The sequence below is a fragment of the Oppia nitens genome, unplaced genomic scaffold (genome assembly GCF_028296485.1).
Source record: "Oppia nitens isolate AA-2021 unplaced genomic scaffold, nextdenovo-longstitch-racon4-pilon3 scaffold6_pilon_pilon_pilon, whole genome shotgun sequence".
NCBI lineage: Eukaryota > Metazoa > Arthropoda > Arachnida > Sarcoptiformes > Oppiidae > Oppia > Oppia nitens.
This window is the reverse complement of record NW_026533250.1, coordinates 1,981,841-1,998,536: the sequence shown is the minus strand read 5'-3', so window position 1 is coordinate 1,998,536 and position 16,696 is coordinate 1,981,841. Positions and strand designations below refer to the sequence as shown.

Here is a 16,696-nt window from a genome sequence, read left to right as displayed (position 1 = left end):
AACGAAAATTTTTTAGTTTTAAGATAAAATTATCTACTTAAATATAAATTTGTTTTTTATAATTCTACTTATCATTAGTAGATACTTATATACATACTATTCATGAAAGAAAATTAAATATATCTCACTTAAAGAAAAAGTTAGACATAATTTTATAAGATATAGTACATGATTCAGCAAATTACAAAAAGTCATTATATTTATTTTTATATATTTGTCATTAAGAAGAAACAATCTAGCTCTAACAGTGTGGCATTTAAAGTCAAGTATATTGTTAGACGGATAACATGATAACTTTAGATTTTTAACAATTATATGTAACAATATAATGCTAAACAATTTAGCTTTAGTTCTGACAATTATTTTATTATAAAATTTTAAATATTAATATTAAAATTTTGAAAACTTTTCTGAACAATCATCTAGGCTAATATTATTTAATGAAATATTATCACATTGGAATTTATTATTATAACATTTAAATAATCACTATAATTAAAAAATTTGTTTAGTCAAATTTGAATGTCTTTTACTAAAATGATAATAATTGGTAAAATATAGAAAAACTAAATTCAAATAATTGTAAAATGTAAATATAAATAATCGACCTTTTTTATTTAAAAAGAATCACATTTTTATCTTTATTAGTTGCATCATAATAATAACGTAAAAATTGATGTACTAAAACGGTCATTACTTGTTATATAATGCTTATATCTATAATAAATTTTGATTAAGGAATTTAATAAATTTAAAAAAAAAATTAAAAATATTTGACTTTTATTTGTTCAAAAAATTGAAATAATTTATACAAAAAAAGCTAATTATCGAAGATGTTTCCAGTATTTCAATTTTTGAAAACAATAACTAAAAAACTATGATTAATCATAAATGTTAAACTTTTAATATATTAATTCTAATCAATAGATTTACTAATTTCACTTTTTCCAAAGTTAAATACAATGATTTATTTTTTTCTCGACAAATATTTTTTATCGTAATATTTATTTTATACTATAAATGTAATTAAACTAACATTAATTAAACTTATACAGTATATACCAATAATAATTAATTCTAAGTAATGATTCTTTAAATAATTTTCTAATCTAATAATAATTTTTATAATACTATAGTAAAGACAAAAATTAATTACAGTTTATTAAATCAAAAATTCAATCATTCAGATGAAAATTTTTGCTTCATTTTTTGAGTAACATTAAAAATATAGACAATTTATAATTATATATATCAAACGTTTAATAGCTATAAATGATTGGTCAGTCTATAGGAACATAAAATATCAAATATATCGGTATAAAATATCAAATGTTAAACACTGAAAACAAAGTGCAATAAAGATAAAACAGTACTGTATATATATATATATATATATATATATATATAACTGCAAATATTTGTAATATAAAATAAATATAATGTAGAAGTAATAACTTTAAATACATATACAGTATATATTTTGAGAAATATCTGTTGTGTCGATCAATCACTTAAATAACCGACAGTTTAATGCCTTTTCACATCAAATAATGACATTATATTTATATCCATATAATTTAAGTCTATACCTAAAACCAAATAATTACATTATATGTTATATAAAATTCATTTTAAGCATTAGTTATATGAACATCAATTTGTTTGCACATACATAATGAATACTAATTAAATAGCGCACAAACTAATCACATGAACTCATTTGTTTGACAATACTTAATATATTGCAATTAAATAGGAATTAACTATTTAAGCAATGATTCAGTTCATTGTACAAAACAAATTGATTTGTTTAACACTGAAAATTTATAAGAAAGTTTGCTTAAGTTTACTGCAAATGGATTATAGCACAAAAAAGTCAAACTATACAATAATAACCATAAATACTCCTAAAAAAGACAATAAAACATAATATCCTTATATTTTATATTTTTATATAAAATGACTTTTAGTAAACATAAAGTTAGACAATTGTGACATAAACTTTAGCTATAATGTAATTTAGAATATAAAATTTATTTATGTTTAATATTAGGATTTTAATTAAAATAAATATATTAATTGCATCATAGTTTAAAATATGTACTTAATAAAAATTATAAAAGTGTCAAAAATATATAGTTCAATATATTAAATATATTAGACTTTTTTCAATATAAATTATATTTATATTTATTATGATATTTATCAATTTTATTATATTTTTATTATAAATTTATAAAGTTAAAAATGAGACATTTGGTCAAATATATAATTTGTTGTTAATTTTTTATTGATTTTTTCAATAATACTCTAAAAGTCAAAATTCATAGCAATAGTTAACATTCAAGAATTTAAGCAAAGAATCTAATAATAACAAAGACTCTCATTCTCTCTCTTCTTCTTTTTCTTTATCTTTCTTTTTCAACAAATGGTTAGTAAATGCCATTGAAATTAAAGTCAAATATTTTAGATTCAGTGCATGACATGAGAAAAAACGAAATGTTATCAAAAAAGGTCTCTTCACTGAAGGCAATGTTCAAACGATTCACAATTGTATTGTTTTGTAAAGAAATAAAATACATTTTTATTATTATTGTTGCTATGAATTATTCACAAGAATTTTCTATTCATTTCCATTAATTTTCGAAAGCATTTCAGACATTATATTATATAAATTTTTTATATATAATAATATACAGTAATTTTATTTTCAAAATAACTTGTATCTAATAATAGATCAAAATTTACATTTAAAATAGATAATTATCAAATTCTAATATATTGTTTTTTAATATTTATTTTAATTAATTATGTTAATATTTATTACAAAACAACTTATAAATAATAATTATTATAATAACATACAATAGTAAAATGAAATTTATTTATATAATATTATAAATAAATATCAAGTACTAGAAAATATTCATGTTATATTATTTTTTGTTATCTATTATATAAACATATTAATAATTAGATGTAGTAATAATTTTAAAAAGTATAATTTACCATTTTAGATAATAATAATAATGTGACATTTATTGACTTACTTTCAATTGATTTTCAAGTAATTTACGTAAATAAATTGCATAATTAATTGACGATAAACTAAAATTTAATCTTACTATATATATATTATACAGTATACGTATTATAATATAACAATATTGCAGTTAATAAATAATTTTTATTTAATCTAATATTTGATAAAATATTATATTAAATAACAATGACTTTTGAATATATTGCACACCTGTGCTTTAATTCATGCTCATATTGTTTGAAAGTATGATATACTTCAATGTTTTTAAGTATTTATAATTTTTTCTTTAATTTTATAATAAATCTAATACTCTGTATATCTTATTAACAGTTTTTGTTTGATTTTGTTTGACATTTTCAGTACAATTAAAGAAATTTATTTAATGTTAAAGAAATTAAAATTATTTAAAATTCTTTTAAATAAAAAAATAATTATGAATAATAAGGTAAGTATTGTAATAGTACAATAATTTTATAATAATAACTGTAAATAATAAATAATATATTTATATAATATGTTTGTATTCCTTTTAATTGTTTCTAAAATGTGTTATATTATATAATTTTATAAAATAATATATAATTTGTAAAATCTTTATTTAATAATTAAAATAATATTAATATATAAATATTGTAATAATTAGTATGGGTTTTCATTCTATTATAAAAAATAAATAACTATCAATTGTTTTTTGAGTAATAAAGTTTTGATATAAAGGATTATAAAAATCATTATATAAAGATTTCGATAATATTTGACAAAATTATTAATTTAGTTTTTATTTTATGTTTTAAACTAATAATTTTTATAAGTATTACTTGTAGTATTTTTGTACTAAAATGAATTTTAAGGTAAATAGGATATAAGAATTAAAAATATTAATATTGCTTTTAATATAAATTTATTTTATTAAGTATTTGTATTAAATGATAAAATTTTATATGATATAAAATAATAAATTTATTTAATGATTAACGCATTTTCTAATAAAACTCTTAATACTTTAATCATAAATATAAATCAATACTCAATTACTTACATTTAATATAAAACAATTATTTTTAATTCACAAATCAATCAAAATAGTTAATATGTCAAAAAAAATTTCCATTACATCAATATATTAGAAACATATGGATTCGCGAGAAAATTGTAAAAATTTATGCGTAATTAATATAAAGTATATTAAAATATAATTATTAATTAACTAAAATAAATAATAAAAATATCTTTTTTAGTTTTCAATATTTTATATAAAATGTTAAAATTTCTAAAATAAAATGCAAGACACAAATATAGACACACAAATAGATTTCATTAACAAGTCATTGAAGTTTTAGTTTGTTTAAAATGAACTTTTTTTTATATTTTTTAAGCATTATAAAAATCTAATATTTAAACATATAATCATATAAAATACAATTACTGTAATAGAAATATTTGTTTTTTAAAAATATTATTAATTAAAAAATTACTTTATTTTTTAAAAATTATATACAGAATATATTGTGATCAGAATAGTCATGTTTTGATATTTTTAGGGCTATCCCCTCTATCTATTATAATTTATGTTTAATACCCTTCAATAAAATTTTTAATAGTTATAATTAATTAATACAATAAAATTATTTTCAACTATTCTAATGTAATATTTTTATTGGATTATAATTATAGATCGTTTATTCATGAAATTCTACCTGATCATACACTATATAATAAAAATCTATTCAAATATTAATTTTCATTATTTATTTATGATTATCATTATATATGACTTTATGTGTTTGTTTTGCTAAAATTTCTTAGAATTAGACAAATCTTTATTTTTAAATTTCAAAAATCATTAATAATTAGGTCACAAAATTGTCTGGAAAACAATTTATATGATATAACTTGATATACAGTATATAATCTACATATTAGTATTAGAGTTAACATATAATAATATTCTTTATATTTTTCAAAACAGTTTATCTTTTACAAAAGGAAAGCCGCTTTTATGTAAACTTATTATTAAAATTAATTTATAGCTGAAAGACAAGACATTAAAATATTGAACACCAATTAAAGTAGTGTTAAAATGATATGATTTGATACAAATAAGTCATCAAATGATAAATTACTGATATATTTATATGTTTTGTTTGTCTATATTTAACTATCTTTATACAATATAATGTTACTAAAAGTTATTAATGAATTATTAATTTATATAATTACAAACAATATTAATCATTATTTAATCAAAGAAAACAATCGATAATTTAGTTATTTTTGTTTAGTTATTACTAAACATAAATAAATAAATACTTTATTAGTGAATCTCTTTATTAATTCATTGACAATATTTTATTAGTACTTCTATGCCATTATATGTATCATATTTTTGTTTATTTTGGAAAAATTTATTAGTTATTTATTTTTGATATAAATTATTTGAAAGATAATATAATAATTATTAACCATAACTAGTTTAATAATAATAATAATAAATTGTGCGATTCTAATTTTGACCTAATAATTTTGTTATTTATTTAATTTAGTTATTTTTTAAATAAATTAACAATATATTTAATATTTCATATAAATTTTAAAAGCAAATAATAATAATAATAATAATAAATTATGTTAATTATAAAATGTTATAATACAGTAGAGTTGATTTATTATTTGACAACTTATTTAAGGCATAAAAATGTAATCATAAGTCATTAAATGGTTAGATTTGTTTAAATTAGTATTATTATTTTCAAATTATTTAATTAATTAATTAATTATTTAATATTTATAAACATTTTATAAATATAAAATAAGTACAATTAATCTAAATAAGTTAAATTTATATTAATTTTGATACTTTGCTTAATCTATAGTTATATTTTGTTTAAATTATTTAAATTATATTAATTGCTGATATTTTTAATACTGTTTAACTATTGATATTTTATAATTATAATATTTATATTTAATAAATAATTTTGTTATATTTTATAAATTACAACAAATATTATTCAAGATTTTATCTATAAATATTATCATATATTTATACAATGTTAATTGATATTAATTGCAAATATATTTAAAATAAAATAAACAAAATTTTTATTTAAACATCAAAATATGTTATTTGCAAATTGCAATTAAAATACTAGACTTTTAGTAACCGATATCTCAAACACGTGTAAAGATTACATATACATTAATTGATATTAGTAGGAAACAAATAAAAATTTTAAAAAATTATTAGCTTTAGTAAGTTTTATTTATTATCACCAAAAAAATTTAAATTGTAACACTTTAACTAAAAGTTAAAAAATTGTTAATATGTAAGTATTAATTAATATGATTAATAAAAATAGAAATATATATATATATATATATATAAATTGATATAACATTTTCTGATAAGAAATCAATTATTATTTATTATACTCTATGATAGCCCAATATCTATAAAATGTCATTAAATTATTTACTATCATATACTTTAATACAGTAATTGTTTTAAAGATTTTAGCCAATTATATACTCTATTAATTGATGTTTTTTCTATTACATATAAACTACATATAGAAGTGTTTTACATTATAAGTAAAATCATTATAAGTGTGAAAACTTCAACAAAAAAAACAACTCATTATTGCAAATAAAATATGAAAATTTTTAAAGTTAACAAAACTAATAACGAAAATGATTTAATTCATTGGAAATGTTTATTACGAGAATTGTTGGCTGAATTTATCGGCACTTTTATGTTAATGGTTAGTCATTTAATTTTTTTTAATTAAAATATTTGAAATTTTAATAAATAAAATGTTTAATTTAGTTAATTGGGTGTTCAGCTGGAGTGACAACAAGTAATAATCCAAAAAATGATCCAAACTTTAGGTCTGATCTTTGGTCGTCTAATATTTGTTGGGGTTTTGGAGCCTTTGTGGGTCTTTGTGCTTCTTTTAATATTACCGGTACTTTTAATCAATATTTGACAACATTTAATAATAATATATAATATTTATAACTTATTGCTATTTTATATGTACTATAGGTGGTCATATAAACCCTGCTGTTTCAAGTAAGCTTTTAGTTGTTAATTTATTTATATAAATATATGAATGTTTAATAAATTAATATACTATTTTAGTTGCAATGGCAACAATTGGTAAATTTCAGTGGAAAAAAGTGATGCCCTATATATTGGCGCAAATTTTGGCAGCAATAATAGGTATTTCAATTTATACAAGATTTAAGTTTGAAAGTAATAATTTTTTTTTATATATAAATTGATAATAGCACCGGCAATTATTTATTATGTATATATTGATGTAATAGAGTTACAAAATAATCACATATTAATTAGAAATAATACCCAATTGCAAACCTATGGCCATAATTTAAGTACCGGTAAATTTTTTGCAACATATCCACAGGAGTACGTAACACTATTTGGCTCTATAATAGATCAGGTATTATATTTTCATTGATTAAATGGAGGGATAGCTGTGACCCATAAATCATTATAAACTAATTGAATGAGTCGTTCAATTTGTCAGGTCGTAGGAACTGCTTCTCTACTATTCTCTGTCTGTGCCGTAACTGATGAGAAAAACTTAAATATACCGAAACCTTTACAACCGTTTTGTTTGGCATTTGTAATCACTTGTCACGCCATAGCATTTAACAGCAACGAAGGCGCGCCACTAAATCCCGCGCGTGATTTGGGTCCCCGAATATTCTCGGCTATGGTTATCTACGGCAAACATGCCTTCACGTAATATATATTTTTATTTTACATAAATATTCAGTAATTTTTATTAATTTTTATTAATTTTTATGATATATTAGTGCACTCAATGGCAACTATTGGTGGTCGGGTGGTATTGTTGGGCCTGTAATCGGTGCCATAGTAGGTGTTTGGACCTACTTTTTCTTCATAGAGCTTCCGTGGCCTAAAGATAAATGCATTGATAATATAAATAGTGAAACATTGCCTCAAATTAATACAGTTTTTTCAATCAATAATGATATTGAAAAAAATAATCATAATAATCAAACGAAGTCTCAATTTTAATTTATAATATACTGTACATTTAAAATAGCATATTGTTATTTATTTTTCAATTTTATTATTTAGCATACATAAATTTATATTAGTATTATATATACATTAAAATATATAACTGAATAGGAATATATATATATATTTAATATAAAGTATTATTAATATTTAATAGGAAACTTTATATTAACATTAAATAATAAATTAAAAATATATAATAAAAAATTGTTTATATAAATTAAATAAATAAAAAATAAAATCGATTAAATATCCAATATACAGTATATCAAAATACTTATGTTAATATAAAATTAATTTTTTGTATATAACTTAGATTAGTATACGGAAACGACATTAATATCCGATAAAAATGATTTATTATCGATAAAATTAAATTAATAACATAAGTTGTTACAAATTATCATTATCACTAGTAATTAATAATCAATCAATTATTAACTGTTTATTTTATTAGTTAAAAATTGTTTTTTTGTTGATACAACTACGGTAATTTAATGTTTAAGTAATAAAAAATTATTTTTTTTATAAAAAAATACTTTAAAACTATTATAGTAAGAAATATATTTTGTATATTAAAATATTTTGAATTTCTTTTTATTGTTAAAATAAAAATTGTATTATAATAAAACAAATGATAGCTAATCCATTAATTTGATTATAACTTAAAAATAAATTTTTAAAATTTGCAATTGATGTTTTTTCAATAGTTAATATTACATAATAATATCTTTAAGTCAATATTGAATTAAATATTTTTAATTTTATCATTAAAATATAAAAAATACAGAATTTATTTGTTGAAAATATAATTTAATTAAATTTGTTCACTTTAAATATATTTAAAATAATATTACACTTTTTATATCATAAAAACTATATTTTAAAACTTATTAAACTTATTTGATATAATATTTATTATCTCAAATGTTTAATACATGCGTGAGTATCTCATAGATGTATATCATATTATAAATTAAGTTCAATTACTGTACCTAACAGTTAATTATTAGTTTTATTATATAAATATCAGTGAACACATTAGAAGTTTATGGAAATTTCCTTAATTTACACAAACATTAATTCATTAAATCTATTGATTATATAATTATCAAATATTAACACATGTAATAAATTATATTGTATTTTGTTTATTTATTGATTAAATAAAACAATAATTTTTATTATGAAAAATAAAATTTCATTAATATCTTTGTAATTTTATTATTAATAAAAAGCGATTAAATTATTAATGAATTGAATTTCACGTCAAATATATGGTTGAGATTTTCATTAATATTTTGTAGAATTTTCTATTGAAAAAATGATTTATTGAGGGATATTAATATAAATTCATATCATATTATTAGTAAAATTGACATAAATTAATATTAACGTTGATTTCAGTTTGAAATATAATAATAATCGTAAAATATTTACTTTAATTAAGTTTGTAATAATTATAATAATTTATAATAATTCCAACTTATTATTAATTTTGGTATCAAGTAATGCATTAGTATTTAAATATTTTTAATTAATGTATTTATATTTTGTCATCAAATGATTTTACAAAATATTCTCAAATATAGATTATAGTATTTAGTATAAAATACATAAAATATTTAACAATTTACAGATTTTAATGTTTTATAGTTTTCAAAATATTATAATTGTCAATAATTATTGTAAAATGATCATGATACTAACTTATAGAAACATATGTATATTATTGTATGAATTTTATATATAAATAACTAAAGTACTAAATAAGATAATTTTTATTGTAAATTATATTACTGTAGTATAATATTAGCATTTATGCAGAATATTGTATTTTTAACATTTTCAAAATTAGTTATTAAATGATTATCTAATTTATATTAATTTTATTAATCATTTAAAATAATTTATTTTTATTTAAAAGTTGAAGTATTGGTGACAATAATTAGTCATAATTGCAGTTGAATTGAATTTAAAATAAAATTTTTATATTATATTATTAATAGTAGACTTATATGATTGGATAAAATTAATAAAAATATAAATTAATAAAAATATAAATTAATAGTTAATTATATGATTAATCTAATGAATAATATACTTAAAAGACGCGCCTTTTCAGTGATAGTGACTTAAAGTGATGAATGACTCACTCTATTAATATAAAGCAAAAAACTGTTTCAATACAAGCAAAACCAAAACAATAGCAGACACACCACAAACACATAGATTACACTTAATATATACATAAAAAATACTTAATGTTTTGTATAAACTCCGCCCCTAAGCATTATACCTAATAATATTACGCGTATATACATAGACTACTGTATTATAAGGTATAATTGTGTGGCTGCCATTATTGTTTTGGTTTTGCTTATACTGAAACAGTTTGTTAATGTTATTTAATAAATTAAAAAATATTCTAAACACTGAACACTGATAGCGACCTCTCATAACATTTGACGACAAAATTATGCATTTAGTGTGCATTTCATTCATATGTTTAACACTATTGGCGACACATTTGATGTCAATTAATAATTAACATAAACACAGAAAATACTGACAATTTGTTTACTCATTGAACAAAAAGGTCCGAATTTACGGCAATTAACAGATAACTATTGACACTATTTATTATAACAATCACTCATTTATTTATATCTAATAATTATTATAAGCTTTTAATAGGAGTTGTACTGTCATTGTCTGTCAACTACAACAACAATAATAATAATAACCAAATCAGTGATAATTTAATTGATTTCACACAATATGGCCGACAGAAGGGCTGAACTCGAGAAGAAGAGATTAAAATTACAACAACTGAAGGAAGAGAAGGCCAGAAGGATTCGGGAGAAAGAGAGTCAAGAATCAGACACTAAGAGATCGAGTAAGGACTTGGAAGAAGTGGACAAAATTCTTAAGGATATTGGGATTTCATTACAAACTAATGGTAATACCATTGATATCATATTATTTGAATATTTTATTTGATGTATTTGACGGTTATGTAGGGTTGGGTTGGGAATGGGTTTAGGCATTAAATAATGGGTTTTATTATAAAATTGTTTTATATATTAAATTGCATGTAATTATAGCCATAATATATGATAACTCATGAGTGTCTGTAAACTAAATTATTTGCCACTGTTTTGAGTGAATTTAATTTGTAATGTAATCTATAGATGACATCCGTAGTGCACAACCTAAGTCTTCACTTGATGTCAATCAGTTATCTTCACCACTAAAAGATCCAACAAATCAATCGACAGCTCAATTAGCTTCAGGCGAGAGGAAAACCTTTTCAATCGTTAATTTGAATCAAACATCAATTGCTCCCAAAGAGAGTGTCACTTATGAGAAGCAAACACAAACTATTGGCCACAACACCGATAGAGGAGGTACTGATTGAGTGACAAATGTCTTGCAATTAATTAATAATGATTTCAGTACTTTTGTAATACTCATTACTATAATCTTTATTTATATCTTAATATCACTACTAAAAGCATCGTTTGATTCTCCGTTTGGAAATCAAAAATCAAAGAAAGGTTTCATTTGTTTCATTAACTCTATAATTGATTAAATGATAAAATGTTTAAAAAATATTAATATTATTGTCTTTGATTTGTTTGACAGGCGGTCCTCTCGACTACTATGGTATGTATCTATTATTGATTATAATACGTATTGATTTGATATTTTAATTTAACTCATTTGACAAAAAACAAATGCAATCCAAGCTTTCCTTCCATCAAAACACACACCAATCATATGATAATTAATAATAATTTTGTTTGATTTGATTGACTGCTAATAATAATCGCATCTAATTTCACTTTTTCACACTCTTTACACTTTAACAACAAAATCAGTGATTCATTGGGACGAAGGTATGAAAATGGCTTTTAATAAATATACGATAAATACAGTGGTTATTGTTTTATTAGATATGTATTGTTTGAATTAGATTTAGTTTATTATTTATATTAAAAGCTAAGTTCTAATTGATTGGATATAATATCGAGATGTGGTGCCAATTGTCCCATACTTTTACAAATATTTTCTTTGTTTCTTTCATTATAACAAATCGATTCAAAAACTCGATTGAATTGTCACTAAAAAGATAATTTTAATGTCTTAGAATGGGATGACGAGTTCCAAGGTATGTCTAACTCAATATTACACATCCCTTAAACCTATCAATCCTTTGCTATTACTACTGTTGATCCCATTCCTTGAATGCATGATTTGCAACATTTTCTCTACACTTTTTGGTTAAAGTTTCTAATACCTGAAGACTTGATTATTCTATGATTTTATTGATTGGAAGGAAAAGTTTTGTTAATTTGTTTCATTAATTATAATTACCGTTAATTATAATATTAAATATTTCTTTTATTTCAATAGTCCTCACATATGATGACATTCCTGGTGAAGATGAAAACGATGGCTCTTACTTTGGAACACCACCGCAATCATACAATAGGTCTTCCAATTTACCGAACGTCGAACCGGTCAGACCGGCACAGACTATGCAAGAGATTAACAAAGAAGAGGAGAAAAAGCCGGTAAAGAAAGAGTATACCGAAGAAGAGAAAAGACATATTATGATGAAAGAGGAATTCAAAAAGTTTATGGATCGGGCAGTTAGGGTCACCGAAAGAGCACTGTATTATAATGAACCATCCGATATATTTATCGACTATACCGGTGCTCGTGAAGATTATGAAAGGTTTGTTAACGCGTTTATCATGTAATTAAAAAAAAACTAAAATTATAACTCAATTACAGCGAAGACAAGAGTGGAAACCGTTTAGTATATAATCGTTGTTTTTATGACGAGCGATGGTGTAAGGGTCGTACTATCACTTCATTTGATTGGTCGACACAATATCCCGAACTTCTTGTTGCTTCATATAATAACAATGAGGACAATCCCAATGAACCGGACGGTGTTTGCCTTATTTGGAATATGAAGTTTAAAAAGTCTACTCCAGAATATATATTTCATTGTCAATCACCGGTAATGTCCACATGTTTTGCAAAATTTCATCCAAATTTAATACTTGGCGGCACTTATTCCGGACAAATTGTTTTATGGGATAATCGGTCTAATAAGCGAACACCAGTCCAAAGGAGTCCATTATCAGCGTCAGCGCACACTCATCCTGTTTATTGTATTCAAGTGGTCGGAACACCCAATTCACACAATGTGATTAGTGTTTCAACTGATGGAAAGCTGTGCTCCTGGAGCTTAGACATGTTATCCCAACCACAAGACACTATGGAATTGAGTCAACAAAAGCAGTCACGACCTGTTGCTGTGTCTTCAATGTCTTTTCCTTTAGGAGATTATAATAATTTCATAATTGGCAGCGAAGAAGGATCAGTATATACCGCTTGCCGTCACGGAACCAAAGCCGGTATTTTAGATGTGTTTGATGGACATCAGGGACCTGTTACTAGTGTCGACTGTCACTCAGCGCTCTCACAAATTGATTTTTCACATCTTTTTCTTACGTCATCCTTTGATTGGACACTTAAACTATGGTCAACTAAAGAGAGTAAACCATTGTATTCATTTGAGGACAATTGTGATTATTTGTATGATGTTTCTTGGAGTCCAATACATCCGGCATTGTTTGCAAGTGTTGATGGTATCGGAAGAATCGATTTATGGAATCTTAATAACGATACCGAATTGCCAACCGCTTCGACAATAGTTGACGGAAATCCAGCCTTAAATCGTATTGTTTGGAATAATGCCGGCAATCAAGTGGTTGTTGGCGATGATGTCGGCAAGATTTGGATCTATGATGTGGGAGAGGTATGACATTGACTTTGATTTTTATATAAACAGTAATTATATTTATGGTAATGATTATAATAAAACAGCAATTATCGACACCAAAAGGAGATGAGTCGACAAGATTTTTGCATACATTACAGGAACTCAAGAATAATGCCGAACCCGAATCCACTGCAGATTACGGCACAGACACTGCATATTCAAGTTTGTCTTCAGCCGCTTCTTTATCTGCTTATTCTTCACCACCGATTCCCATACGATAAATGTATTGTTATATTTGTTATATTTAATAATTAGGATTATCAATGTAAATTTATTTATATTATAACAATATTTTAAATAAAGTAAAATATTAAGCGTTTATCTTATAAATATTTTTTCGCATATTTGCGCTAATCTTATATTTATTAAAACAAATTGATTTGATATAGAGTTTTATATAAAATATTATTACCGGTAGTTATAAAGTACTAAATATTTTTCTATTACCGGTAGACTATTATTGGAAAGTGTTAGTACCGGTAAAAATAAAAGTTAGTCCAATACATTTCCTATTAAATAAGTTAACATTATTTTAATTTAATAGTTATAATTATACAGTAGTTTATATTGTCTAACTGTTAGCCATTCTCAATATAAATTTAATGTTACAATTCATGTATATGTTTATCCCATTTTAATTCATAATTACGGTACATGTTTTAATTGTAAAATTCTATAAAATAAGATTGCCTTGGTAATAGCAACATGCAATTAATTATAATAATTTTATATTTTAAAAATAACAAATCACTAACAAATAATTAAATATTAACTCTTAGAATTTGAGATATTTTACACCATTATTATTATTATCATTTAATAAGAAATAAATACATAGTTTACATACCTTACATCAACACACAAATATACTTTATAATACAGTACCGTATTTACAGTATATTATACACGCAATTATGTTATTAATTCAAATATAGTTAGAATTGGGGGTAATTTTAATAGGTATGAAAGTTAGTAAATAAAATGCTTCTAATTTTTCAGAATAATAACGAAATATTTTATTTTATTTTTCTAACCCTTTTGATGATCAAATATATTTTATAATACTAATACTAATACTAATACTAATACTAATACTAATACTAATACTAATACTAATACTAATACTAATACTAATACTAACTAAACTAAACTAAACTAAAAGTACTAAAACTTAAATACCAACAATAAAATTTTATTGAAATATTTTAAAATAAGTATAAATTCCATAGATTGAGTGATAATATTCAAAATTTATATAAAATAAAATAATTGGGAAATTTTCCCGAACTCTAAATATAGTCATTTTTTTATTTTTTTTATCACACTATTTGATGATTCAATGCTTTAATACAATTTTCTACTAAAATATGAATATTTTATCTTACAATTCATGTTAATTGTTAAACAAAAAAATAATAATAAATAATATATAGAAATAGTAATCAAATGTGACTCACAAGGGATTACATTGATTGACATTATTTTATTGGCAACAATACAGCGAAACATTTGATTATAATTTATATATTAGACTACAAGCTATTGCTTCTAACAAATAGAAAAACAAATTATATAATAGTTATCTATTTAATGTATAACTATGGATATAATATACCGTATATAGTATATACAATATATGATGTATTTATATCAATAATAACTAGAGTGTACAGTACATGTACTGTACAAATGTTATTTTAAAACCAGTTGAGAATGCTTCAAAAGCATTTCCATACGAACTCCTTAACTTAAAAAATCAAAAAATTAAAAAAAATTGTAGCAGAGCCTGGATTCGAACCACTGACCTATGTGGGACAGACAGACAGACAGACCGACAGACTTATAGAATGCATATACGGACTCCTTTCAGGAGTTCCTGAATATCATTTGTAATATTTATATATACAGTACAGTACTTTGCAATAATTACTTAATTATTTTGAAAAAACGAGTCATACATATACCACAATATATAGTACAATGATATTAATGTATATTAGAGTATAATATCCTTATGTACAGTATATATGTATATATAGTACAGTATTTCTATTATTTGTAATAAACAATATTGTATTATACTGTATATGTATGTCATTAAAAAACAAGTTGCTGTAAATAGTAATCCCTATTACAAAAATGACATTGGATCAATTTTATATAAAACTACAGTACTATTAAGCAATACAAAAATATTATTTAAATTGCATAACATTTTATGTAATATTCATTAACATATGTTGTTTTTAATCACACCTTAAACTTAAACTCATTAAAAGTGTGGATTAAATCAAAGCAATCAATGATGACCTCAACAATTAGCTTATGACAGATAGTGGGCGCCTCCAAAAAAATATATCAAATAATAAATTACTTAAACATTTAACTTATGGGTATTTGACTTAAAAAATCGTGTGAATCACTAGTTTGTGTCAACCATTTAATCATATCTTTCAACATTAAAATAATATAAAATCTTATAAACTGATTGAAAAAAAATATTAATTCAGTTGTGTTTGTGTTGAGACCGGTTTGAAAAGCAATTGATAGCAATAATTGAGAGCATATATGTATATCATATTATTTATTATCAATACAACTATCAGTACTTTTATAAAGTTTGTCGTTTCGTTGCAAACATATTAATGATTGCTTTACTAAAGAGTTATATAATTAAAGTTTAAATACATAGTAAAGCAGTGGTCATACAATAGTG

The 16,696-nt window shown here is 21.9% G+C and overlaps 2 protein-coding genes across 5 annotated transcripts; both read left to right on the top strand.

The window, feature by feature from the left end:
- Positions 1–6,636: 6,636 nt before the first annotated feature.
- Positions 6,637–8,111, top strand: LOC128962432 (aquaporin-9-like). The gene is made up of 7 exons (XM_054308807.1): positions 6,637–6,804; positions 6,870–7,008; positions 7,089–7,115; positions 7,185–7,265; positions 7,334–7,506; positions 7,594–7,811; positions 7,886–8,111. The coding sequence occupies exons 1-7, from the start codon at positions 6,697–6,699 to the stop codon at positions 8,109–8,111; spliced, it is 972 nt and encodes a 323-aa protein (XP_054164782.1). The 5' UTR covers positions 6,637–6,696.
- Positions 8,112–10,622: 2,511 nt separating this feature from the next.
- On the top strand, positions 10,623–14,293 carry LOC128962067 (cytoplasmic dynein 1 intermediate chain 2-like). Of its 4 annotated transcripts, XM_054308395.1 has the most exons (10): positions 10,623–10,716; positions 10,805–11,079; positions 11,312–11,527; positions 11,636–11,677; positions 11,766–11,786; positions 12,002–12,019; positions 12,271–12,291; positions 12,537–12,861; positions 12,921–13,956; positions 14,025–14,293. In XM_054308395.1, the coding sequence occupies exons 2-10, from the start codon at positions 10,899–10,901 to the stop codon at positions 14,199–14,201; spliced, it is 2,037 nt and encodes a 678-aa protein (XP_054164370.1). In that variant the 5' UTR covers positions 10,623–10,716; positions 10,805–10,898; the 3' UTR covers positions 14,202–14,293. The 4 variants fall into 4 exon arrangements, with proteins under 4 accessions (XP_054164370.1, XP_054164372.1, XP_054164371.1 ...); XM_054308397.1 differs by lacking the exons at positions 10,623–10,716; positions 11,636–11,677 and having other exon boundaries at positions 10,748–11,079; XM_054308396.1 differs by lacking the exons at positions 10,623–10,716; positions 12,002–12,019; positions 12,271–12,291 and having other exon boundaries at positions 10,749–11,079.
- The last annotated feature ends 2,403 nt before the right edge of the window (positions 14,294–16,696 follow it).

What these genes read in the sequence shown, in the direction of transcription:
- LOC128962432 (XM_054308807.1), top strand. Translation starts at nt 6,697, where the DNA reads ATGAAAATTTTTAAAGTTAACAAAACTAATAACGAAAATGATTTAATT. An exon ending in TCGGCACTTTTATGTTAATG is followed by an intron (nt 6,805 to 6,869) that starts GTTAGTCATTTA and finishes TGTTTAATTTAG; the next exon opens with TTAATTGGGTGTTCAGCTGG. An exon ending in AATTTTGGCAGCAATAATAG is followed by an intron (nt 7,266 to 7,333) that starts GTATTTCAATTT and finishes AATTGATAATAG; the next exon opens with CACCGGCAATTATTTATTAT.
- LOC128962067 (XM_054308395.1), top strand. Translation starts at nt 10,899, where the DNA reads ATGGCCGACAGAAGGGCTGAACTCGAGAAGAAGAGATTAAAATTACAA. An exon ending in GATTTCATTACAAACTAATG is followed by an intron (nt 11,080 to 11,311) that starts GTAATACCATTG and finishes TGTAATCTATAG; the next exon opens with ATGACATCCGTAGTGCACAA. An exon ending in AAATCAAAAATCAAAGAAAG is followed by an intron (nt 11,678 to 11,765) that starts GTTTCATTTGTT and finishes TTTGTTTGACAG; the next exon opens with GCGGTCCTCTCGACTACTAT.